This window comes from Callithrix jacchus, chromosome X, assembly GCF_049354715.1.
Source record: "Callithrix jacchus isolate 240 chromosome X, calJac240_pri, whole genome shotgun sequence".
Taxonomy (NCBI): Eukaryota; Metazoa; Chordata; class Mammalia; order Primates; family Cebidae; genus Callithrix; species Callithrix jacchus.
In genome coordinates, this window is record NC_133524.1 from 148,575,588 (window position 1) to 148,602,751 (window position 27,164).

At 35.4% G+C, this 27,164-nt stretch overlaps 1 protein-coding gene across 5 annotated transcripts in view; it reads right to left on the bottom strand.

Moving 5' to 3' along the window:
* GABRA3 (gamma-aminobutyric acid type A receptor subunit alpha3) overlaps nt 1-27,164 on the bottom strand; it is a 244,968-nt gene that overhangs the window by 124,517 nt on the left and 93,287 nt on the right. For all 5 annotated transcript variants that reach the window (XM_017968720.4, XM_002763372.6, XM_078363419.1 and 2 more), the window contains one exon: nt 12,767-12,888. Coding sequence is in view for 3 of the 5 variants with exons in the window: in XM_002763372.6 (XP_002763418.2) it covers nt 12,767-12,888 (122 nt within the window). In the remaining 2 variants the exon portion in view is untranslated. The remainder of the gene's footprint in view (nt 1-12,766; nt 12,889-27,164) is intronic.

A 27,164-nucleotide genomic window follows, 5' to 3' on the forward strand; every position in this document is an offset into this window, starting at 1 on the left:
TGAGCGTAGTTGGGATTACAGGCAACTGCCACCACACCCAGCTAATTTTTTTAGTTTTAGTAGAGACGGGGTTTCACCATATTGGTCAGGGTAGTCTCAGATTCCTGAACTCAAGTGATCCACCCACGTCACCTCCAAAAGTGCTGGGATTACAGGTATAAGCCACCACACCAGGCGAAAGTCAACTCTTTTTATTTATTTACTTATTTATTTTTTGAGACAGAGTCTCACTCTGTCCCCCAAGCTGGATCTCTGCTCACTGCAACCTCTGCCTCCTGGGTTCAAGCAATTTTTGTGCCTCAGACTCCCGAGTAGCTGGGATTACAGGCACATGCCACCATGCCTGGCTAATTCTTCTTTTTTTTCTTTTTTTATTGCATTTTAGGTTTTGGGGTACATGTGAAGAACATGCAAGATTTTTGCATAGGTACACACATGGCAGTGTGATGTGCTGCCTTCCTCCCCATCACCTATATCTGGCATGCCATCTCTCCCCAACTCCCCACCCCCCACTGTCCCTCCCCTATTTCCCCCCTACAATGCCTCTTTTTAAAAGTGGGGAGCAAAGCAAGATTTTTTTAAAAGCCAAGGTGTGTGAGTGACTATTCTTTCTCAATTTTTAAACCAACTGCAATTACCAAAAAATGCCTTTAGGCCCAATTTAATTTTGTTTCCTGTAATTACAGAAACTCTCCATTCTCGGGGTTCATTAACAATTCATTTCTATCAAAATTAGAATTTCGATGCCCAAGATGAGATGCAGCCTCATGGCACACTTGAGTGATTGTAGTCAACATAGACTTTAGGGCAAAAAACAATACTGAAATAAAGAGGGCTCTTCGAAATCATAAAGGAGCTAATCAGACAAAAATATCATTATCTATATGCAGTTATTATTATAAATGTATATGAGTAAAAATTGAGACATGCAAAAGGAGAAATATATATATTGCAAATCAGATAAAAATATCATTTTAACTGATTTTAAGATTTTATTTAGATGCGACACTTCATAAATTATATTCAAGTGAATGTTTGTAGTATGTTAATAATTGTGAAACAATTTACAATTTAGATGAAGCAAATTTCTCAAACATATAATGTTATAGAAGATCTGACAAAAATTAACAAAGATGAGTGACTGATACACTGCACACTTCAATGAGAATATTCACATTATTTTCCACAGTGTGTGGAAAATTTCCCAAAACTGACTATATGCTGAACCATAAAAATGCCCTGAAAACTTACAAGATTGAAATCATTTAGAGTATATTATCTTATTATATTAGAATTAGGCTAAAAGTAAGAAAAATAATAAGAAGAAAATCACTAACTCCCTGAAAATTAAACAACACATTTCTAAATAATTCTTGGATCTAAATGAAATAAGAAAATTGATACTGGAAAACGTTTTACATAAAATTCATATAACAATAAGGATACAATATTTTAAAATTTAGCTGGATTTTGAATGCAGTTAAATCACTGTTTAGATGAAATGTATAACTTTTACTGTATTAGAAAAAGAGAAAAACAAATAATGGGATTTTATATATATATTTATATTAAAATATTATTTATATTTATTATAAAAAGTGAAATAAAGACACTGCAAAAAAAAGAAAATGATAGACCAACGCCTGTCATTAAAAGTGATGCAAAATATCAAGGAAAACATTAGTAAATTAAATACAATGATACATAAAGTAATGCATCATGATCAAGCATAGCTTATTTCCGGAATGCAGGGGTGGTTTATCACTCATAATTTAATTAATTCATGATATAAATGCAATTCATTATAAGAACGGAAAAATGGGGGGAAAATCACATGGTAATCTTGATAGGTATAGAAATAAGCATTTAATAAAATCCAGTTTATTCATACATTTCTCAGCAAACTAGGAAAAGAACTTTCTTAATCATATAAAAATTTACAAAGTAAACTTACTACCTCTTCTGTTCTACTCTAATTGAAGATGATATAAATTTGTATGCAGAAAATCTAAAAGAAATAATAGACAAATGTTGGAATTAATAAGTCAATGCAACAATATATACATGGGCAATATATAAAACCAATCATATCTCTACATAGCTATAACAAATTTTGCTTTATCTTTCTTTTGCCTTAAGCCTCCTAAATTGAAGAACAAATTTTTAAAATAGCATGAAAAATCATATCTCAAGGCATAGATCAAGCAAATGAGACCTTGAAAGTAAAAAGGCCAAAACATTATTGAGAGAAATTAAAGGGTAAAATAAAGAGGAAAATACTAGTTTATGAATTAGAACATTCAGTTTTACGAAGCTTTTCAAAACTCCAAAAGTTTACTTATATATTCAATATGAAGCAAACCTCAGCAGTTGTTTTTTTCAGAAAATGATAATCTGATTTTAAAATTTATCTGGAAATTTAAAGGGCCATGAATAGTCAAGATAATCTTGAAAATAACAAGGCTGGATGACTGATATTACCAGATATCAAACCTATCATAAATATACAGTAATTAAGATAGAAGCCACATTTATCATGAGAATGAAGGTTGGCTTAAACATATGAAAATCAATCGTTGTAACTTACCATATCAACACACTAAAAACAGAAAAATTATATAACTAGCTTAATAGACACAGAAAGAGCAACTGAAAAATTCTGACATTCCTGGCAAAAACTTTTAGCAAACCTGGAGTAGAAGAAAACTTCTCAAACTTAATAAACTGCCTCTAGAAAAACCCTACACCTATCGTCATATTTAATGGTGAAAGACTGAAAGCTTTCTCCCTAAGATCAGGAACAAGACAATGGTGTCTGCTTTCACCATGTCTATCCAACATTATATGTGAAGTCTACTCAGTGCAATAAAGCAAGGAAAAAGAGCACAGGAAGAATTAAAAAGGTCTTTCTTCTTATATGACATAATCATTTAAGTATATTATCTGATGAATTTGCAAAAAAAAAAACCTACTAGAAGTTTCATATCTGATATGAAAACATGAGGAACTCTGCAGACCTGCTTCTCAGTGAAACGGAAATTTATTATTATTATTTTTCCTTTCTGTGGAGAATGGGTTCTGGCAGTGTTGCCCAGCCTGGTCTCAAAGTCCTGGGCTCAAGCTATCTTCATGCCTTTGCCTCTCTAAGTGCTGGAACTACAGGTGTGAAACACTGGTCTAAAATTTAGTTTTGTAACAACCAAATAAAGTTTCTGAAAATGGTCCTACAGTCATACATACATTTTTTTAATTCATTCAAGAAAGAATTTATTCAAAAAAATCTACTAAAACTGAGTAAGAAAGCAAGAGTCTAGAATATTTAAACCAAGAACGGTTCCCACTACCCCGATCCCACAGCTCAGTGAAACAGAAACTTTATTCTAGATTGGTGCAATAGATGGGCAAGCTTCTCTTCGCCCATCTCCCAGTTGAAGAGCTAACTTCCTGGGAAAGGCACAATGTCAGCATTTCTCATCCAGGAATAAGCTACCTGTTGCTGAGCTAAATTCTAGGCAACTTTGGCTGAGAGCTTCTTCCTTTCTTGCTCCCAGCCCTCACTTATGGCATGGAGACTCTAACTTGGGCATGGCACTATTGAGAGTACTGTGGCCTCAAGTGCTCTTGATCTGGCTAATGTAGCAGTGGTCCATGCTGGAAAATGCAAGCTGAGGAGACGTGGGACCACTGCCATCACCCCTCTACCAAGCACTCAGCAACTAACATAGGGTCATTTCTCAGAGAAAACATGCCTTGTTTTCACACCAAGAACTAGAACCATAGCTTAGAGATTTTGCCCAAGAGAGAAGCAGACCATAGAAGAGAGAGCATCAGATCTTTCCCCAAAGGAACTGACTTCATTTGCAACGAATTATGGAAAATTTCAAGCCTAGGGGTGTGCTCTAAAAAACAGTGGAGACTGTAGTGAAAGGCAATTAGGAGAAAATTCAAAGATCCATTGGACATAGAGGCTAAACTGCCAATCAGCTAGTTTGTTGAAGAGAAACTGGGAAAAAGAAAGTTAGAAGGATCCCTTCTGTAGTCAGAACAAATACTAAACCTTTAACCTCTGGAACTATTGAAACCTTCAAAGACTTTTTTAAATTTTATTTTTATAGATGTTAAGTATACAAGTGCAGTTGTGTTATATGTATATACGCATAGTGGCGATGTCTGGACTTTCACTATACCCATCACCTAAAACTGCAAAGATTTTTTTTTCAAAGACAGAGTCTCTTTCTGTTTATGCAGGCTGAAGTACAGTGGCACAGTTATGGCTCACTGCCTCTAGTTCTTGAGCTCAAGCAATCCTGCTACCTCAGCCTTTAGAGTAGCTGGGACTACAGTTGCATGCTACTATGCCCAGCTAAGTTTTTTATTGTTTCGTGTAGACAGGGTCTCACTATGTTGCTGAGGTTGAGCTTGAACTTTTAACCTCAAGCAATCCTCCTGCTTTAGCCTCCCAAAGTGTTGGAATTACAGAAGTAAGCCACAGCATCCTGCCAATTTCAAAGATTTTGAAGCATATTTTCTTAAACTATTTAACACTGAGGTCCAGGGAAAGAACTATTGGCCCCCAAAAGGGCAGTTACTGAGACCTATGATAAAAGGTTTTTTGTATCCCACCCAACCATAGGCCTTTATTCTTTATATTCCATATCTCCACGCTTTAATTTTTTTCTCCTGCCAATGACAAAACTTAGTTATAATAATGGTCCCAAGGAAAATGATTTTAACATAGCCAATGACCAAGTTAATGCTAAGAAAGTGTTCCTGCTTCGGCTCACAATGCCTGCGCTTCTCCGTATCACTGCTTATTAATATGTAGCTTGGACTGTGTACAATTTAAACCTGGTCCTTGTTCTAATGTAACCAAAAGAATTCCTTTTGGCAGTCAGACAGACATCTTCATTACCAACCATAAGTTTCCAACCGTTGCTTGACAATCATCCAACCCATCCCGTAAGTTTAAATGTATAACTTGTCAATGAGCAACGTTTTCCTAAGACAACATACACATCTAGAAATACTTGCTGCCCTTTTGTAAGTTTAGTGAAGTTTCTTAGTGCATATAAAATTCAATGAGACCAGGAAACAAGATGAGTGGAACTGGATCTTTCAGGAACAGCTAATTAATAAAGAGAAAAACACTTTGTTGGCCTCCTAGAAAGACCCCAGTTTTATAATCCAGGGTCTCCAGTAGACTGCATTATAATTTCCAGAAGCTGGTTTCAGGAAGAGTTTTAAATATTATGAAGAAAATTATTTTAGGAGTCACAGAATAATATGTCTCAAAGGGATCTCAAGTGGTCCCACAATTCTATTTTAAACTGCTTCAAGAGGAAATCTGTTGGCTATAAGAGACAAGTCAGAGTCATAGATGTCTTCTAATTCCCCTTTCAAATGGATTCAGGTTTGATTAATCCACCTATTTAAAAGCTACAAGGAGAGAAAAACTTCAAGTTATGGTTGCAGAGTGTTTGGTTATGTGGACTACCCCAAAAATAACACTCAGAATCAACGCAAAATATTTGAAAAGAACAAATTTCCTGGTGCATAATAGATGTACATGGTTTTGGGATACATGTGATAATTTAATATATTCACATAGTTTGTAAAGATTAAATCAGTGTATTTAGGCTATTCATCACCTTACATAATGCATCTTTTCTTTGTGCTAGAACTGCTCAAATTTTTTGTTCCTAGCTATTTTGAAATAAAAATATGTTATTGTAAACTGAAGTCACCCTATTGATTATACTAACACTAGGTCTTATTTTTTCTAACTGTATATTTATACCTAATCTACTTCTCTTCATCTCTCCCTTCCTCCTACCTTTCCAGCCTCTAGTAACCACCAATCTGCTCTCTACCTCCATGGAATCCATTATTTTAAAGCCCACACGTGAGTGAGAACATGTGATATTTTTCTTTCTGTGTTTGGCTTAACAAAGACCTCCAGTTCCATCCATGTTGCTGCAAATAACAGGAACTTATTACTTTGGTTGGGCATGGTGACTCATCACTGTAATCCCAGCACTTTGGGAGGTTAAGGTGGGAGGATTGTTTGAGCCCAGGAGCTCAAGACCAGCCTGGGCAACATAGTGAGACCCTGTCTCTACACAAAATAAATAGAAAAATAAATTAGCCTGCAGTCCCAGCTATTCAGGAAGCTGCAGCAGAAGGATCCCTTGAGTCCAAGAGATTACGGCTGCAGGGAGCCATGATCATGCTACTGGCAACAGGCAAGACCCTGTCTCAAAAAAATTTTTAAAAACAACAAACGAAAACAGAAAAAATCGATTTTGTAATATTCCACAGCTGCATAATATTTCATGATGTACATACGCCACATTTTCTTTATCCATTCATCTGTTAATGGGCACTTAGATCGATTCCACATTTTGGCTATTGTGAATAGTGCTGCAATAAACATGGGAGTACAAATATGTCTCGGATATATTAATTTATTTTGTTTTAGATAGATACCCAGTAGTGCAATTGCTGGATCATATGGTAGCTCTGTTTTCAGTTTTCTGAATAATCTCCACACTGTTATGTATAGTGCCCATACTGATTTACATTCCACCCAACAGTGTCCAAGGGTTCTCCTTTTACTTTATCATCACCAGCATCTGCTATTATCCATCTTTTGGATACAAGCCATTTTAACTGAGTTGAGATGATAGCTAATTGTAGTTTTGATTTGCATTTCCCTGATTGTTAATGATGTTGAGCAATTTTCCATATACCTCTTGGCCATTTGTATGTCTTCTGAGAAATGTTTATTCACATCTTTTGCTCATTTTTAAACTGGATTATTTATTTGTTGCTATTGAGTTTTTTGAGATCCTTATATATTATAGTTGTTAATCTCTTGTCAGATATGTAGCCTGCAAATGCTTTCTCTCATTTTATGGTTGTCTGTTCAGTTTACTGATGGTTTCTTTTGCAGCACAGAAGCCTTTTTACTTGATAGAATCACATTTGTTTATTTTTACTTTTGCTATCTGTGCTGTTGAGTTCTTGGAAAAATATTATTTGCCCAGACCAACTTCCTGGAGCATTTCTCCAATATTTTTTTCCAACAGTTTTATAGTTCAGGTCTTAGATTTTAGTATTTAATTTATTTTGATTTTATTGTTGTGTATAATAGAGTTTCTTTATATTCTTTATATTCCATATCTCTCCACTTTAATTTTTGCATATAGTTATCCAGTTTTCCCACCATTATTTATTGAAGTGACTCCCTTGTATCATTGTATGTTCTTGGATCTTTTGTCTAATATAAATTGGCTGTAAATATGTGGATTTATATGTGCATTTTCTATTCTGTTCCATTGGTTTTTGTGTCAGTTTTTATGCCAATATGATGCTGTTTGGATTACTACAGTTTTGCAGTTGATTTTGAAATCAAAGAGTGTGATGCCTCCAACTTTGTTGTTTATTTTCAAATTGCTTTGACTATTTGGGGTGTCTTGCCATCTTATGTACATTTAAGGATTTTTTTCCCTATTTCTATGAAGAATGTCATTGGCATATGGGTAGAGATTGCATTGAGTCTGTAGATTGTTTTAGGTAGTATTGTCATTTTAACAATATTAATAAATAAACTCAAATACACCCAACCAATCTTCAACAAAGCAAACAGAAACATAAAGTCTGAAAAGAATACACTATTGTGTTGTAATTCTTTTTTTTGACATGGAGTCTTGCTCTGTCACCCAGGCTGGAGAGGAGTGGCATGATCTCAGCTCACTGCAACATCCACCTCCCAGATTCAAGCAATTCTCCTGCCTCTGCCTCCCAAGTAGCTGGGATTACAGGCATGTGCCACCATGCCTTGCTAATTTTTGTATTTTTAGTAGAGACAAGGTTTCACCGTGTTGGCCAGACTGGTCTCAAACTCCTGACCTCAAGTGATCCACCTGCCTCAGCTTCCCAAGGTGCTGGGATTACAGAGGTAAGCCACTGTGCCTGGCCTAGGTTTTAAACGTTTTTAAAATGCTATGACACACAATATGGTCTATTTTCATAAATGTTCCAGTACAGTTAAAAAGAATGTGTATTTTGCTGTTGTTGATTGGAGTGTTCTATAAATGCCAGTTAGGTCAAGTTGGTTGATAGTGTGGGTCAAGTTTCTGCTTCCTTTACTTATTTTCTGTCTACTTGTTCCATTACCTAGTGAGGGCATTGTTGAAATCTCTAACTATATTATTTAACATCTCTTTCTCTTTTCACTTCTCAGTCTGTACTCCTAGTAATATTATTTGCTCTAATGTCTACTTTTTCTGATATTGAAATAACTACTCCAACCTTCTTTTAAGTAGTGTTAGTATGGTGTATTTTTTCTTATCATTTTATCTTTAACTCACTTGTGGTTTTATATTTAAAGTGCATTTCTCTCATAGAGAAATTTTGGATATTGCTGTTTTTTAATCCAATCTGATCACCTTTGCCTTTAAATATGGATGTTTAGATGATTTATACTTAATGTGATTATCTGTGTAGTTAAGTTTAAATCTACAACCTTGCTACTTGTTTTCTGTTTGTTTCTATTCTTTGTTCCTTTTCCCCCTTTTTCTGCCTTCCTATGGATTGAATATTTTTTATTCCATTTTTATTTCATTCGTTGCTTTATTAGCTATCATTTTCAAGTCCTACAGTGCACATCCTTATCACAGTTTACCTACAGGTACTATTATCTCACTTTATATAAACAGTAATATAAAACTGTTCAACAGTATATTTCCACTTCTTTGTACTTTCTTTGACACACATTTCCCTTATACATATATTATAAGCTACAAAATATATGGTTATTATTTTTGCTTTAAGTATTTACTTGTCATTTAATGAGAATTTTAAATGAGGAACTATTTTACCTTTATCCACAGTTTCCATTTACACTGCCCTTCCCTTCTTTGTATAGATCCAAATTTCTACCTGGCATCATTTTCCTTGTGCTGACACATTTCCTCCAGTACAGATCTGCTGGTGATTAATCTTTTTAAGCATTTGTGTGTTTGTAAAGTGTTTACTTTGCCTTTATGGGGGAAATTTATTTTCTCTGATTATAGAATCCTGGGCAGGCTTTTATTTTTCTTTCATTACTTTATAGCTAATGTTCCACTACCTTCTAACAAAAAGTCTAGTATCCTAAAGTTTTTCATCTCTATATAATGTGTTCTTTTACTCTATTTGCTTCTCAGATTTTCTCCTTTCTTTTGATGTAATTTTCTTCATGCTTCTTGTCTTTGGAGTTAGTTGAGTTTCTCGGTTTGGGGAGATTGCAATTTTAATAAAAGTTAGAGTTGTTTAATTTTTTATTTCAATACCTTTTGGGTTACAAGTGTTTTTGGTTACATGGATGAATTATATAGTAGTGAATTCTGAGATTTTAATGTACCCATAAACTGAGTAGTGTACATTGTACCCAATATGTAGTTTTTTATCCCATACCTCCCTCTCAACCTCCTACTTCTGAGTCCCCAGAGTCCACTCTGTCTGCCTTTGTGTAATCATAGCTTAGCTCCTACTTATAAGTGAGAACATATAGTATTTGGTTTTCCATTCCTTAGTTATTTCACACAGAATAATGGCCTCCTCCAGCTCCATCTACCCAAGTTACCGCAAGGACATTATTCCACTCCTTTTTATAGCCAAGTAGTACTCCACAATGTATATATATCACATTTTCTTTTTCCACTCATTGGTCGATAGGCACTTAGGTTGGTTCCATATCTTTGCAATTGTGAGTTTGGCTGCAATAAACATATGTGTCCTGTGTCTTTTTAATATAATGACTTCTTTTCTTTTTAATAGATACCAAGTAATGGGGTTATTGGATGAAATAGTAGACGTACTTTTAGTTTTTTAAGGAACCTCCATACTGTTTGCCACAGAGGTTGTACTAATGTACATGCCCACTAGCAGTGTATAAACATTCCCTTTCACCATATCCATGACATCTGTTGACTTTTTTTTTTTGACAGAGTCTTGCTTTTTGGCCAGGGTTAGTGCAGTGGCATGATCTAGGCTCACTGCAACCTCCCCCTCCCAGATTCAAGCAATTCTCCTGCCTCGGCCTCTCAAGTAACTGGGAATACAGAGACACACCACCATACCCAGCTAATTTTTTTGTATTTTTAGTAGACACGGGTTTTCACCATGTTGGCCAGGATGGTGGAAACTGGTTGGTGAAAATGCAAGTTATTCTAAACCCTGATGTTTTACCCACTGTTTCCAGTGGTCTTTTCCTCATCCCTTAGTTGTGAAGTAAGCAGTACATATGTGAAAACTTGTGAAGCACCCTCTAATGTCTCTGTCTTTCTTTCTTTCCACAAATTTTTACTCTCCATGCAGCTCCATCTTCTCTGCCTTATGAATTAATCACCTTGGCCTCCCCAATTCATCAACCTTTTCTCAACTGAAGGAGTCCACCAGACATTATTTGGGTTCACCTCCCTGCACTGTAACCTAAAAATTTTATCCAGGCAGTTAAGCATCAGCAATCATAGAATTCAATTTGTTTGTTTTCTTTCTTTTAGGAATAAATATCCTGTATTGCCTTTGTTTGATTTCTGAAAAACACTATATATTTGTTCATTTATTTGTAGTTGTTTAAGATGAGAGAGTAAATCTGGTGCTTATTACTTCATGTTAGACAGAAGTAAAAATATATACTCATATTTTTCACAGGTACTCAAACGCCACATATCTATGGCTGAACTATTTTCTATCTCTTCTTTCCATATTCTTTGTTCCAACTCCAAATCCAAGAGAAACAAAACAAAATTGCACCATTCTCCCTCCAGTGTTCCCTATTTTAGAAAATAGCACCACCCAATTATATAAGCCAGAAACCTAGAAGTTTTCCCTTTTTCCTCCTTTTTCTAACCCTCTAATCTAAGCAGTCACCTAATTCTCTCCATTCCCACAGTCATTATTTTCATCCTAGAAAATTGTAATTAATTTGTGACTCTTCCTTCAATACTACCGTACTCTAATCCATTATTTATATAAAAGCAGGTGTTACATAGCCTTAGACTAAAAATAAAACACATTGAAAAAACTAAAAATATATATTTAACTTTACTTAATGTGTTTATTGTAGTGTTATGGGTGTAGAAATTTCAAAATATTTTTCTATATTGTAGGATTAAAAAAACAGGTAAATGTATCAATTAAAAGAACTGTTGGACTGAAATGAGTAGAATCAGTGTAAACTCATTGCCATACATGCACACATACATATACATATATACAATACATGTTTGTATATATGTATAAATATAAATACATATATAAATGTATAAATATATACAGGTGTGTACATATATATAAACATATATATCTGTGTGTGTATATGTGTAAGCGTGTGTGAATTTGCTATTTTCTCAGTTCTATCTACTGCAAATCCTGGAAGAAATGATTCTAAATATAATTTCCCACAAAAGGTACCATTTATTATCAAAAAAATGACTAATTCCAAGACTGGATCACTAGGGAAATATGGGAAATTACTAGCAAACATTTTAATCAAAATAAATATAGTCTATCAAAATGAATAATATTAATGGACCATAATCCATCAAATAAAACAAGAATCCATTCATATTGATGTTAGCTAATTAAAGAGAAATAAAGATTTTTTGCTTACTATAGAATGTCATCTAATAAATGCAGAACAATAATAGATTTATAAAATCACCGTTTTTCCACCATAATTGTTATTAGTCTCACAAGAAAAATCTACAGTTGCTAAGACTATTGGGTGTAAGCTGGAAAAGGCATAAAATGGTGTCAGAACATCTCTTCACAAACTACTTATTAATTATAAATGAAAAACATAGTAATTTTAGAGTGCAGCAACCTGGTAAGCATCTAAATTAACATTACCAGTAATGGGGCAACAGACATAAACTCCTTGTTTGAGTAATGTGCTGAGAAAGACATAATTAACTCTTGTGGTGTTACTTCGAAAATGAATAAGGAAGATCTACTCAAAGTCATGAAAGATGAAGAAATGCTGAGTGTAGGCTAAAGACATATAGCAATAAATGCAATGCATAATCCTCAATTGAATTCTAAATCAAGGAAATTTCTATAAAGGAAATGTTGGAGATAATTTGAAAATTTTGAATATGGGCTACAAATTAGAAAATAGTATTATGTTAGGTTACATTTTGTTAATTTATAATAGCCCATGATATATTATAATACAGTTACCTTATTTTGATCAGATTGCTGATTATACTAAACTGATGGCCAACTAAGATCTCACATAACCAGTAGATTATTCCTTTTTAGAATTTCAGGCTGATACATGCTTAGCTTTTCCTGGACCACACCTGTCATCCATTCTGTTACTGGAAATGGGCATTGTCTAACCTCGAGGTACAGATGCTCGTCAACTTTTAAAACTACATCCCAATAAGCCCATCGTAAACTGGGAATGTTGTGAGTCTAAATCCATTGGCCTATGTCCCATAAACCTATCATAAACACAAAAATCGTAAGTCAAGCCACTGTGAGTCATGGAACAGACTGTAATACTCCATATGCAGCTAGAAAAAAATCTAGAATCTTCTGAAACCAGACCAGAGAAATCACCTACTGAAATGAAGGATTATGAGTAATTTTCAGTGCTCATAGGGAAGAAATTCAGCTTTATAGTAATTTCATTGGTCAGTAGACTACTGAATGCACTTTATAACTCTTTTTAGATAACAATGGCTGAGAAGAAGATCTTAAAATAATTACTGACCTCCAAGCCCAGGTCGCAGCCGGTTGTCATAGCCATCCAGAAGACGATCCAAGATTCTGGTGAAGATAGTGATGTTGTCAGTGCTGTCGTCAGGAATATCTGGGGCATGCTTAGGAGACAGTCTGAGGCAATACAAGGAAAGTAAAAGAAAAATAATAGTGTTTAATAGGAAAAAATACATGACTAGATATTTTAATTAAAGAAGATTTCCATTAATAGACTGGGCCAATTACATAGACCTATATCTTAACCAAAACAGCAATCACTACCTATTTGTCACAATGATTGCCTGTGTAGGAGGCAGACAGTATGGTTTTTACTTAAATTCTTACTCTAGCATTGTTATGAGCTTTGCCAGGCATATATCCCAGACCCATTCTAGCAGTAAAGAGACACAAGCAGAAATTCTGGACAGAATGTCACTGAGAACATTTCCTGGCATACAGCTGGTTTATCAAATTGTGTTGCGTGATTAAACAGGCCTCAACATAAAGAAGGGAAATGTTACTGAGAACTTACCTCACCTCTGTCCCAGAGAAATTTAAATTCACAGAAAAACAGGGTCAGACAGATCCTTAAATTGTATATGGTCCGCCTCTATTCTCATGTTATGGAGGTAGGGAAACCAAGCAGTAGTAGTCCATCAAACATGAAAGCTACTAGACTTTAAGACTATTAAGAGATACCTTAATAGCTTTCATTTTATATGTAGGGAAACAAGCTCAGAGAGGAAATCAAATTTTCCCAAAGTAATATTGCTACTGAGAGGCAGATATGAGGCTATAATCCAACTTTTCTAATTTTCCAGTGTCCTTTAGGTACCTCCTAATTCTCCAGTTTGGATTACTTCTGTAAGCCTTTCTGAAGACTATGCACTTTACTAACCACCTAATCAGGATCAGACACTGTGACTGATACTTTTGCACTTTTTGAGGAGGAGCTTGATGTCGTTTGAGAGGACTAGAAACAAAGGCCCTGGGTAGTTCAGAGGAAATAAGGATATGGTGAAAGATACGGTTGTTGCCAAGGGTCAAGAAGCATGGGGTGGAATCAAGTAATGAACCAGGAGCTAGAAATTCTGGGTCCTAGTACCAGCTGTATTTGTGATTGGGCATACCACTAAGCAACTTACAGCACTTGTATGTGTTTAAGTCTCAATTTTCCTCATTCTTAATTTGAACACAGGAAGTTGACATTAATAAATATATAACTATTCCTAGCATCTAGTTAATCAGGGCTATAAAAGTTAAGGTTCTAGTTAATAAGGAGTCTTCAGAGACAGTAAGTATTTCTTCCCACTGATATTCATTTCAAGTAGTGAACAAGGTTTCTGTTCTGGAAAGATCCTCAGAAAAAGCTACAGAATAGTATAAACATCAGCATGTCTTCCCCCTAATATTTATCCCTAGCAGTGAACAAGGCTCCTGTTCTGAAAAGATCCTGAGAAAAAGCCACAGAATAGTATAAACATCTGATTTGAATAGTTCTCACTCTAAACTTCCATACTGTAGATGATAACCAAATTTGAACTTAATTTATAAATGTAATTTAATTCACTTAATCATCCAATGCATTTTTATTGACTATGTGTCTATTACTGTTGCAGGTATTGTGATGGAGCAGAAAGCAAAAAAAGGAAAACAAAGTGAGTAACTTTCCCCTACTTAACTTACGAGAATGCTGAGATAATCAAATTATAAGATAGATACACATGGGAAAAAAAATAAGTAGGCTTAAAGACTCTGGAAACATGCATTCGAGTTTATGAGTTTATGAGTTGCGTGACCTTAGGCAAGCTATATAGCACCTCTGGTAATAGCTTTAGGACTTTTAAAATTAACTTCACAGATACATTGTATTAAAATTTAAAAATACAACATAATAAAATTACCAGGCTTACTGCTTCACATCTATATGTATTCAAAGTGTGTTTTCTGTTTTTTTACACTAGTGGTTTATACACTCGAATGCAGTATTCAAGTATAAATATTAACAACAAGCAATTGTCACCCACATCAGACAAAAGTCATAAGGAAACTGGCCAGAGAGGAACTGGAACCTAGTCAAAAGTAGACATGAGTGGCTGGTTTAGTGGACAGATCACAAGAAATAATACAGGTGCTCCATTAGGAAGGGAGAAGAAAGAAGGGAACTGTAGTGCAGAGCTAACAAACTGATATCAGTATGCTGAGGAGATAAATACAGGTACACTGTCAGGTTATAGTCTAACCTTGGCTCAGTCCACCAATGATCTAGATATATCTGACATGGGCTGCAGGGGGAAGGGCTGTGGTAGCTCAACTGATTTTGTACAAACTCCTTTCTCATTATCTCTTAACTGTCATGGCAGAAGATCTTGACCCTAGGTAGCCTAATTCAGTTTCTTGGAAGTAGATTCATAAACTGAACGATAAAACATTTCTTGAATTACTAGAAAGGGACAGAAAGGAGAATCCTCACAGAATCATAGGGAAACTCTATAGGGCTTCCAAGATTACCTATTCCAGATGGATTTGTAGATAATAATACTAAAGCCTTGAACATAATTTTAATCACCCTGAGAGTTGAGGAGACAGCTAAAATATTGATCAAAAATTCCTGAATATCAAGAATATACACTGGAAAAAAATGACAATTTCTTCAATAAATGGTGCTGGGAAAACATATGTAGAAGAATGAAACTAGACCCTTATCCTTTGCTGTATACAAAAATCATGTCAAAATGGATTATAAGACTAAAATCTAGGACCTCAAACTATGAGACTACTACAAGAAAAGTTTGGGGAACATCTCCAGGACATCAGTCTGGGCAAAAATTTCTTGAGCAATACCCTACAATCACAGGTAACCAAAGCAAAAATGGATAAATGAGATCACATCAAATTACAAAGCATATTCCCAGCAAAGGAAGCAATCAACAAAGTGAAAGGACAATGCATAGAATGGGAGAAAATATTTGCAAACTATCCATCTGACAAAGGATTAATAACCAGAATAGATAAAGAGCTCAGACATGGTGGCATGCCTGTAGTCCCAGTTACTGGGGAGGCTGAAGTTGGAGGATTACTTGAGCCTGGAAGGCAGAGGTTGCAGTGAGTTGAAATCACTCTACTGCACACCAGCCTGGGCAACAGAACAAGACCCTGTCTCAAAAAAAATAAAAATAAAAATAAATGCTAAATATCACCCCAAAATTATTTTCAATATATTACTCTTTGGTTTTATTCTTTATTACTGATTTTGTTCTCCTAATGTGCACTAAATTATTGTGGGGGGGGAGCTGATCTAATCTGGAACCTAAATAGGTAACTAAACAGCAATGGGATCCTATAGTTTGGGGAAGAAAGAAGAAATCATGGCATGTCAGAATTATGGAGAACTTTAGATTATATAATTCTCTCCCTTCATTTTATAGCTGAGACACCTAAGATACCAACACCAAAGAGAGAAATGAATTGACCAATGACATATCCTTATCAAGTTACTGTGAAGGGTGCTAAAACATGACCATTGCACCTCATATCTGTCACTACTGGTTACATAAAATATGATAATAATAATTCATCATTTAAAAATGAAAATTATGTTACTAATACACTATCTGAAGGTTATTCAAGTTTAGTCATTTTCCTAGCCCTAAAGATGGATTACTGGTTGTGTCTCTGCCACTAACTGAATGTGAGATCCACAGGCATACCCAGGAATATTGGGAGTTTGGATCCAAGCCACTGAAATAAAGCAAATATGACAATAAAGTGAGTCACAAATATTTTGGTTTTCCAGTGCATATAAAAGTTATGTTTATACTATGCAGCACTCTATTAAGTGTTCAATAGAATTACTGCTAAAAAACAATTTATATACATTAATTAAAAACACTTTGTTGCTAAAAAAAATGTTAACAATCATCTGAGGTTTCAACAAGTCATAAACTTCTTGCCAGTAGAAGGTTTTGCCTCAATGTGGACGGCTGCTGACCAATCAGGGTGGTGGTTGCTAAAGGTTGGGACAGCTGTAGCAATTTCTTAAAATAAGACAAATGAAGTTTGCCTCATCAATTGACTCTTCTTTCAAAAAAGATTTTTTTGCAGCATGTGATGCTGTTGGTAGCATTTTATACAAAGTATAAAGAGCCAATCCTCTTAAACCCTTACACTGCTTTATCAACTAAGTTCATATAATATTCAAAATCCTTTGTTGTTATTTTAACAATTTCACAGCATCTTCACTAGGAGTAGATTCCATCTCAAAAAACCACTCTCATTGCTCATCTGTAAGAAGCAACTCATCCCTTCAAGTTTTTTCATGAGATTGCAGCAATTCATTCACAACTTTGGGCTCCACTTCTAATTATAGTTTTCTGGCTATTTCCACCACATCTGCAGTTACTTCCTCCACTGAAGTCTTGAACCCCTCAAAGTCAACCACGATGATTGGAAACAACTTCTTCTACACTCCTGTTAATGTTTACATTTTGACCTTTTCCCCTGAATCACAAATGTTCTTAGTGGCATCCAAAAAGGTGAATCATTTCCAGAAAGGTTTCAATTGACTCTTTTCAGATCCATCATAAGAATCACTATCTATGGCAGCTATAACCTTAAGATATGTATTTCTTAAATAATAAAACTCGAAAGTCAAAATTTCTTCTTGATCCATGGGCTGAAGAATGGATGTTGTATTTGTAAGCATGAAAACAACACTCATTTTGCACAGCTCCATCAAAGCTCTTGGGTGACCATGTGCATTGTCATTGAACAATAATATTTTTAAAGGAGTCTTTTTTCCTGGGAAGTAGACTGCAACAGTGTGCTTAAAATATTCAGTAAACCATGCTATAAACAGATGTCCTGTCATTCAGGCTTTGTTATTTCATTTACAGAGCATAGACAGAGTGGATTTAGCATAATTCTTAAAGGTCCTAGGATTTTTCAGAACGGTAAACGAACAATTGGCTTCAGCTTAAAGTCACCAGCTGCATTTGCCCCTAACAAAAGAGTCAGCCGTGCTTTGAAGCTTCAAAGTCAGACATTACTTTTCCTCTGCAGCTATGAAAGTTCTGAAAGATATCTTCTTCCAATAGAAGGATGTTTCATCTACCTAAAGCTGTTGTTAGTGTAGCCACCTTTATCAATTATCTTAGCCAGATCTTCTGTAGAAATTGCTGCAGCTCCTCCATCAGCACTTGCTGTTTCATTTTGCACTTTTATGTTATGGAGATGGCTTCTTTCCTTAAACCTCATGATCCAACCTCCACTAACTTCAAGTTTTTTTCTGCAGCTTCTTTATCTCTCCCAGTCTTCATAGAATTGAAGAGAGTAACAGCGTTGATTTGAATTAGGCTTTGCTTGAATGGAATGTTATGGCTGGCTTGATCTTTTACCCACTAAAACTTTCTCCATATTTGCAATAAGGCTGTTTCAGTTTCTTATTATTCATGTGCTCACTGGAGTAGCACTTTTAGTTTCCTTCAAAAGCCTTTCATTCACATTCACAACTTGGCTAACTGCTTGCCACAAGAGGCCTAGCTTTTAGAGTATCTCAGCTTTTGTCATGCCTTCCTTACTAAGCTTAATCATTTCTAGCTGTTGATTTAAAGTGAGAGCCATGTAACTTTTTCTTTCCCTTGAACACTTAAAAGCCATGTAGGGCTACTAATTGGCCTATTTTCAATATGTTTGTATCTCCGGGAGAAGAAAGGCCCAAGGAGAGAAAGAGAGATAGGGGAATGCTGCTTCAGTGGAACAGTCAGAACAAACACAATATTTGCGAATTAAGTCCACTGTGTTACATGAGTGGGTTTCACGGTACCCCAAAACAATTACAATAGTAACATCAAAGATCACCAATCAGAGATCACCATAACAGATATAATAATAAAAACTTTGAAAATTTGCAAGAATGACCAAAATGCAGCACATAGACATAAAGTGAGCACATGTGGTTGGAAAAATGGCACCAATAGACTCACTCAAGACAGGGTTTCCACAAACCTTCAATTTGTAAAAAAAATGTGCTATCTACAAAGCACAATAAAGTGAAGCACAATCAAATTAGGTATGCCTGCACTTCCATATATGTGAAATGGGAATAACAATAACCTACGTTATAAAACTTTGAAATAAATAAATAAGATAATAGATACAAAATTGTTTTGTAAATGAGGGTTACTCATTAACTTCCCCCCAGACTTCTGAAAATGCAATGAAAAACCTTTAAAATACATTATCTTTTAGAGTATAGGAGAAAGTCAAGCTCACTGACCATCAAAAGGATCCTCAATGAAGTCATCAAACTAATGTTGTCACTGCCAACATCCTTCATTGAGGATCTTGGTATGTTTATGTCAAGGGAAAGCAGGAGAGGCACAGATGTGGAGTTGCTGATGCAGTTCATACAACATCCCAAAGATAAAAGATATTCACTTCATTAAAAGGATGGCATTTTTCCTATACCACATATTTCCTGGGAGAGAGCAGATTTTTAAAAATAATAATAATTCAGAATTACTGAGCAGATTATGTCTCTGCACTGCTCACAAACCTTTCATAACTCTTCACAGCTAACCAAACAAAATCCCAATGCCTAGGCCTGACATTCATGGCCTTCTGCAGTCTGTTCCCTATATACTTTTACAGTTGCAAATTCTACTATGTCTCTTTCTGAACAGAAATCACAGGTAAATCAGATTACTCACAATTTCCCAATATTCCTCATGTTTTCATTTTTCGATTCTAATCTGTCCTATAAGTGGAAATGTTCAACTAAAGATTCAACACTAGGGATTCCAGTTATATACTAGGGAGGAAATGAGAAATGTCTAGAATTCAATATCACACTTTCTCTTTACAGAAGTTGCTCGAAGGAAAAAAAAGAACTAACCTGATTTTGGTTAGAATATGCCAAATCCATCTGAAAAAGACAGCTGTTCTTTTCCAAAATAGCTTCACTGGTAATAAAATTACAGCGGTACTGACTTGAGACATACCCACCCACTTGGTAAAATAAAGACCAAGTCCTTCATGCCTTCTTAGTAACTAAAAGCTACTGTTTCTCTCTCTCTCTCTCTTTCTCTCTCTCTCCCCTCCCCGTCTCTCTCACACACACACACACACACACACACACACACACACACACAAGATTTAACTGGTATGTGTTGTGAATGACAAAATAAGATAGACCTTAAAGATATGATTCCATGTGACCATAAGCAGACATATCACAACTTAAAATGTGTCACGAACCAAAGTTTTCAAAGAATCAAGGGTACATTTTTCCTTTGAAACAACACCATAAAGGGTAGCTAGTCTTCTAGGCAAGAGTAAGCAAGTCTGTTTCTCATAATTAGTGTGAATGATTGTAACCATAATGCCAATGCATGAGAACTATTTTGGCAATGCTTCTTGTTAAGCAGGTATTCATAGGCCAACCTGAGAGCCATTTATAACACTGCTAATGTGGAAAGAGAATTTTTTACACAAAGAAGGGAAAACTAAAGTACTAGAAATATTATCTCCCCTACTATTATTTGCTCTTTATCCCCACACCCACAGCCATGATCAAAGCAATGAGCTGACCACCAGCTCAAAGACTTTCAATTAATCCTTGTGGTTGATATCCTTACATTAGAGAATCCTGACAGTCATCACTTTAAGCAAGTTCTAAAATTCAGTATCAGCCATACTGAGACAACCTGCCTCCTGAAATAATGCAAAAGGAAGCCACAACATCACCTACAAGGCATCATTGATAGTGGCCTCATATATCCATCCCTATTCTGTTTACAAATTCTGCACTTCCACCTCAAAAGGGAAAATGGTACAATAAAATTATATTTCTTATTTCTCCAGGTCCTATAAGAAAACATCACTTGTCTCACCTTAACATGGTCCATCCAGCTATGTGGCTCAGATATTAAGAATTCAGTGGCTGAGAGATTGCTATATGTAAGTAAATGTTTGTGTATGTAAAATAAATTAACATATGCCTCATTCTTACTGAAAAGTAACCAAACTCAAGAAAAGCAATACATCATAATGATTAATGGCATGGACTCTGGAGCCAAGTTTCCTGGGTTTCAATCCTAACTCTTCTATTTTCTAGCTATGTGAGCTTTGGCAAGCTACCTGACCACTCTCCATCCCCATATTTTATCTGTAAAGGAATAATAGTATCACTTAGTTATCAGATCTGTAGTAAGGATTATATGAATCAACATATATTAATCACTTAGAATAGAGCTTAGTACATAGAACACTATGAACATAAAGTTTAAACTAACATAATGGAATATGAAAACCATAGGTAAGACTAAGAAATTGAATTTCAAAAAAAATTAATTAGACAACAAGAGAGTGTGTCCAGTTTGAAGCAATGTCTGGAAAACCATATTATGCCAAGAGAACAGTTGAAAGGAATGAGAGTTACCCTGCAGACAAGAAAGCATTGAGTATATCTCAAAACTGCTACTTGGAAAAAGAAGCAAATGTTGCAAATGTTACAGGGCCATATAACTAGGAGATGTATGAAGAAAGTGGGCTTCAGCTCAATATAGGAAGCACTTTCTAACCCCTGGAGATACGTCCTGTGGTACTAATGCAGCTTATCACTGCATAGATTCAAACTGGTAGGTGAATTATCAACCATAATGCAGGAGGGATTCTTTCCCAGTATAGGAGCCTAGGAACTGACAGCCTCTCAGGTCCCAAGTCTGGTTTTGAAATTTTAAGATTTAATGATCAAATGCTAAGAGTACTGATGCATTGATTCTTTAATAGAAATTACATGTAAATGGAAGGGATTGGACTCTTCCTACTTATATTCCAAGTAAAAGTAAGTACATGTGCGGCCACAGGTACCAGTTTATTCTGAGATTAAGAGAACTGAGAAAATCATTTTCAAGAGAAATACAGATGCTTACAAGTACTGACAGCTTTAGATAGTAGAACCAAGTCAGGCTATAGATGTGACAAGGAAACAGGCAACTCCCCAGTTTTCTTCTTTCCAGTTCGCAGCATCAGCTGTCACCATGGTCACCACCATATAATGCTGATACAGAAAATGAGTTAATATAGTGTCATATTCCTCCTAAATCATGGTCCCTACTCTATCAGTAGTGTGGAAATATGCAGCTTTGTGTGCAGCATATTTTGTTTGCCTTTTCACTATTCTCCACCCTGTTCTCCTTTCTAGAAGGCTAATATTTGTGCACTACATCATAGGTTCATTGGTCTCTTGCTTTAACTTAAGGATGGCTGAAGATCAGAGGAAGACGAAAAGTCTGAGCATGTAATTCCCTGGCTCTCTCCCTATGAAATCTTTTCAGACTGGCTGTTTCCTCCACCAAAAATCTCTGCACCTCTTAAGAAAGCTTGATTCAAAAGTGGGCAAAGGATATGAACAGATACTTTACGAAAGAAGACATATATGAGGCCAACAATCATATGAAAAAATGCTCATCGTCACTGGTCATCAGAGAGATGCAAATCAAAACCACATTGAGATACCATCTCACGCCAGTTAGAATGGCGATCATTAAAAAATCTGGAGACAACAGATGCTGGAGAGGATGTGGAGAAAAAGGAACACTTTTACACTGTTGGTGGGAGTGTAAATTACTTCAACCATTGTGGAAGACAGTGTGGCGATTCCTCAAGGCCTTAGAAATAGAAATTCCATTTGACCCAGCAATCCCATTACTGGGTATATATCCAAAAGACTATAAATCGTTCTACTATAAGGACACATGTACACGAATGTTCATTGCAGCACTGTTTACAATAGCAAAGACCTGGAATCAACCCAAATGCCCACTGATAATAGACTGGATTGGAAAAATGTGGCACATATACACCATGGAATATTATGCAGCAATCAGAAATGATGAGTTCGTGTCGTTTGTAGGGACATGGATGAATCTGGAAAACATCATCCTCAGCAAACTGACACAAGAACAGAAAATGAAACACCACATATTCTCACTCATAGGTGGGTGATGAAAAATGAGACCACATGGACACAGAAAGGGGAGTACTAAACACTGGGGTCTATTGGGGGGAAAAGGGGAGGGCCAGTGGGAGGGGGAGGTGGGGAGGGATAGCCTGGGGAGAAATGCCAAATGTGGGTGAAGGGGAGAAGAAAAGCAAAGCACACTGCCATGTGTGTACCTACGCAATTGTCTTGCATGGTCTGCTCATGTACCCCAAAACCTATAATCCAATAAAAAATTAAAAAAAAAAAAAAAAAAAGAAAGCTTGATTTACATGATATGTGTGCTGTTTGCCTTAGGTTCTTACTCTATTCCTTGTGGTTCCTGTCCACTTAGATTATAACTTTATGATTAATTTCTGAAAATATATCCTTCTCAAATAATTAAAATGTCCCATCTGTATTCTCTGGGATCCTGACAAATTCAACAAATTGCAGTCAGATCTGGCATTTGCTGCTTAGGTACTTACTTGTTGACCCATTAGGAAAATTGCTGATAGTCAATCATTCTGACCCAGAAAAATATCAGTTTCAAAATGGTTCAAGTTGACATTATTCACATACATAATTCCAGTTTCTCTTGGTGAAAATACTTAACCAGGAAGCAGGAGTATAAGAAATTCATTTATTATATGGAGTTGAAATTACTCTCTGTAGCTTTTTATCAAAAATGCAGGACTGGGAACAAGAAACTGGTGTTCTAGACCTGGGTCCATTATTAACTCTCTATAAGATACTAGGAAACTCGATTTTCCTTTTTAAGCCTCGGTTTCTTCTTGTACAAATAAAAAATCAGATTATATGCTCTCTACAGGTTTTTTTATGGGTGCTATTCTAAATTTTCAGAATCCCATATCCCTAACTATACTGTTAGTTCCTTAAGAACAGTAACTGTGTCCCTAAAGATTCCTTACATCAGAATCATCTGGGGCATTTTAGGCACAATTCCCAGAGTTACCAAATAAAAATCTTCAAATGTGGAGCCTGCTTTATTGCTTGCAAATACTGAATGTTGAGAACCATTACATCTAGCACATGAGCTATACAAAGTACTGGTCAATAAACCGCTGTTGATTGTTAAAATGGCTAGGGCGGCCAATGTAGTGGATTTAATTGAATAAATCACTAAAGTTAGATAAAATAATGCAGTAATGAATTTTTTCAATACACAAAAACATAATTAAGAAAGTATGGAAACAATCAAAAAGAAGCAGCAGTTCTTAAGTACCACAACTATTAGCAAAAACTGTATTTTAAAACTATACTGGATCCTTTATTTATGGCAAATACAAATAGATTGACAACCCTAATATTTGTGATTTTTATGATTAATCAAGTCTGACTTCACTTGTCTTATATATTTTTTCTTTTTAGCTTTATTTTAGGTTCAGAGGAACATGTGCAGGTTTGTTATGTAGGTAAATTATATGTCATGGGGGTTTGGTGAACAGATATTTTGCCACCCAGGTAATAAGCATAGTACCCAACAGGTAGCTTTCCTATACTCACCCTCTTTCCTTCCACACTTTGCCCTCAAATAGGCCCTGGTATTTATTGTTCCCTTCTTTGTGTCCATGTGCACTCAATGTTCAGCTCCCACGTATAAGTGAGAACAGGTAGTATTTGGTTTATTGTTCTTGTGTTACTTTGCTCAGGATAACAGCCTCCAGCTGCATCCATGTTGCAGCAAATGACATCAACTCGTTCTTTTTTATGACTGCATAGTAGTCCATGGTGGATATGTACCACATTTCTTTTATCCAATCCACTTGAATGGGCATTTAGGTTGATTCCATGTCTTTGCTACCACGCAGAGCACTGCGATGAACATATGCATGCATGTGTCTTTATAATAGAATGAGTTATATTCCTTTAGATATATATCCAAAAATGGGATTCCTGGGTCAAATGGTAATTCTGTTTTAAATTTTTTGAGAAATCACCAAACTACTTTCCACAATGGCTGAACTAATTTACATTCCCACCAGCAGTATATGAGATAGTTGTAGGTTTGCAACACTATTTCTGAGCTCTCTATTCTGTTCTCTGCAACCTCACCAGCAGCTGTTATAATTTGACTTTTTAAGACTAGCCAATCAAACTTATGAGACAGTATCTCATTGTGATTTTGTTTTGTATTTCTCTAATGATCAGTGATGTTCTATGTTTTTTCATATGCTTGTTGGCCATATAAATGTCTTCTTTTGAGGAGTGTCTGTTCATGTCCATTGCCTATTTTTAATCGGGTTGTTTTTTGCTTGTGAATTTGTTTAAGTTCCTTATAGATGCTGGATATTAGACCTGTGTTGGATGCATAGCTTACAAATACTTTCTTCCATTCCATAGATTGTCTCTTTACTCCTTTGATAGTTTATTTTGCTGTCAGAAGCTCTTTCATTTTATTAGGTCCCATTTGTCACTTTTTGCTTTTGTTGCATTTGCTTTTCATGTCTTCATCATGGAATCTTTGCCAAGTCCTATATCTAGAATGGTATTTTCTAGATTATCTTCCAGGGTTTTTGTAGTTTTAGGTTTGACATGTAAGTCTTTAATCTACCTTCCCAACATCATTTATTGAATAGGGATTTCTTTCCTCATTGCTTGCTTTTGTCAACTTTGTGAAAGATCAGATGTTTTTAGGTCTGTGGCATTATTTCTGGGCTCTCTATTCTATTCCATTTGTCTATATGTCTATTTTTGTACCAGTACCATACTGTTTTGGTTACTGTAGCCCTGCAGTATGGATTTAAGTTAAGTAGCATGATGTTTCCAGCTATGTTCTTTTTGCTTAGGATTACCTTGGCTATTTGGGCTCTTTTAGGGTTCCATATAAATTAAAAATTTTTTCTAGTTCTGTAAAGAATATCTTTGGTAATTTGATAGGAATAGCATTGAATCTGTAAATTGCTTTTGGAAGTATGGCCATTTTAACAATATTAATTCTTCCTATCCATCAGCATGGAATTTTTTCCATTTGTTTGTGTCATCTCTGATTTCTTTGAGCAATGTGCTGTAATTCTTATTGTAGAGCTCTTTCACCACCCTCATTACCTGTATTCATAGGTATTTTATTCTTTTATGGCTATTGTGAATGGGATTGTGTTTTTGATTTGGCTTTCAGCTTGGATGTTGTTGGTGTATGATGCTACTGATTTTTGAACATTAATTTTGTATCCTGAAACTTTGCTAAAGCTTTAAAATCAGATCAAGGAGCTTTTGGGCAGGAACTATGGGATTTTCTGAGTATAGAATCATATTGTCTGCAAACAGAGATAGTTAGACTATCTTCCAATTGGGATGCCTATTATCTTTCTCTTGCCTGATTGCTTTGGCTAAGACTTCGGTACCATGAGGAATAGGAGTAGTGAGAGAAAGCATCCATGTCTTGTTCTGTCTTTCAAGAGAAATGTTTCAAGCTTTTGTCCATTCAGTATGGTGTTGGTTGTGGGTTTTTTATAGACAGACCTTATTATTTTGAAGTATGTTCCTTCAATGCCTAGTTTGTTGTAGAGAGTTTTTTAATGAAATAATGTTGATTTTTATCAAAAGCCTTTTATGCATCTACTGAGATAATTATGTGTGTTTTTGTTTTTAGTTTTACTGATGTGGTGAATCACATTAATTAATTTGCATATGTTGAACCAACCATGCATCCCAGTAATAAAGCCTACTTGATCATGGTGGATTCATTTTTTGATATGCTACTAGATTTGGTTTGCTAAATTTTATTGAGAATTTCTGTATCTAAGTTCCTCAAGGATATTGGCCAAAAGGTTTTTATGTTGTTGTGTCTCTGCCAGGTGTTGGTATCAGGATGATGCTGGTCTCATAAAATGAGTTAGGGAGGAGTCCCTTCTCTTCAATTATTTGGAATACTTTCAGTAGGAATGGTACCAGTTCTTTATACATCTGTTAGGATTTGGCAGTGAATTCATTTGTTCCTAGGCCTTTTCTAATTAGTAGGCTTTTTATTACTGATTCAATTTTGGAACTTGTTATTGGTCTGTTCAGAGATTCAATTTCTTCCTAGTTCAATCTTAGAAAGTTGCATGTTTCCAGGAATTTATCCATTTCTTCTACATTTTCTAGCTTGTATGCATAGAGATGATCATAGTCTCTGAAGGTTTTCTGTATTTCTGTGGGGCCAGTAGTAACATCCTCTTTGCTATTTCTGATTGTGTTTATTTGGATCTTCTCTTTTTTTTCTTTATTAGACTAACTAGTGTTCTATCTATCTTATTCATTCTTTCAAAGAACACACTCCTAGACTTGATCTTTTGTATGCTTATTTGCGTCTCAATTTCCTTCAGTTCAGCTCTGATTTTTGTTATGTCTTGTCTTTTACTAGCTTTGAGGTTGATTTCCTCTTGGTTCTCTAGTTCCTCTAGGTGTGACATTAGGTTGTTAATTT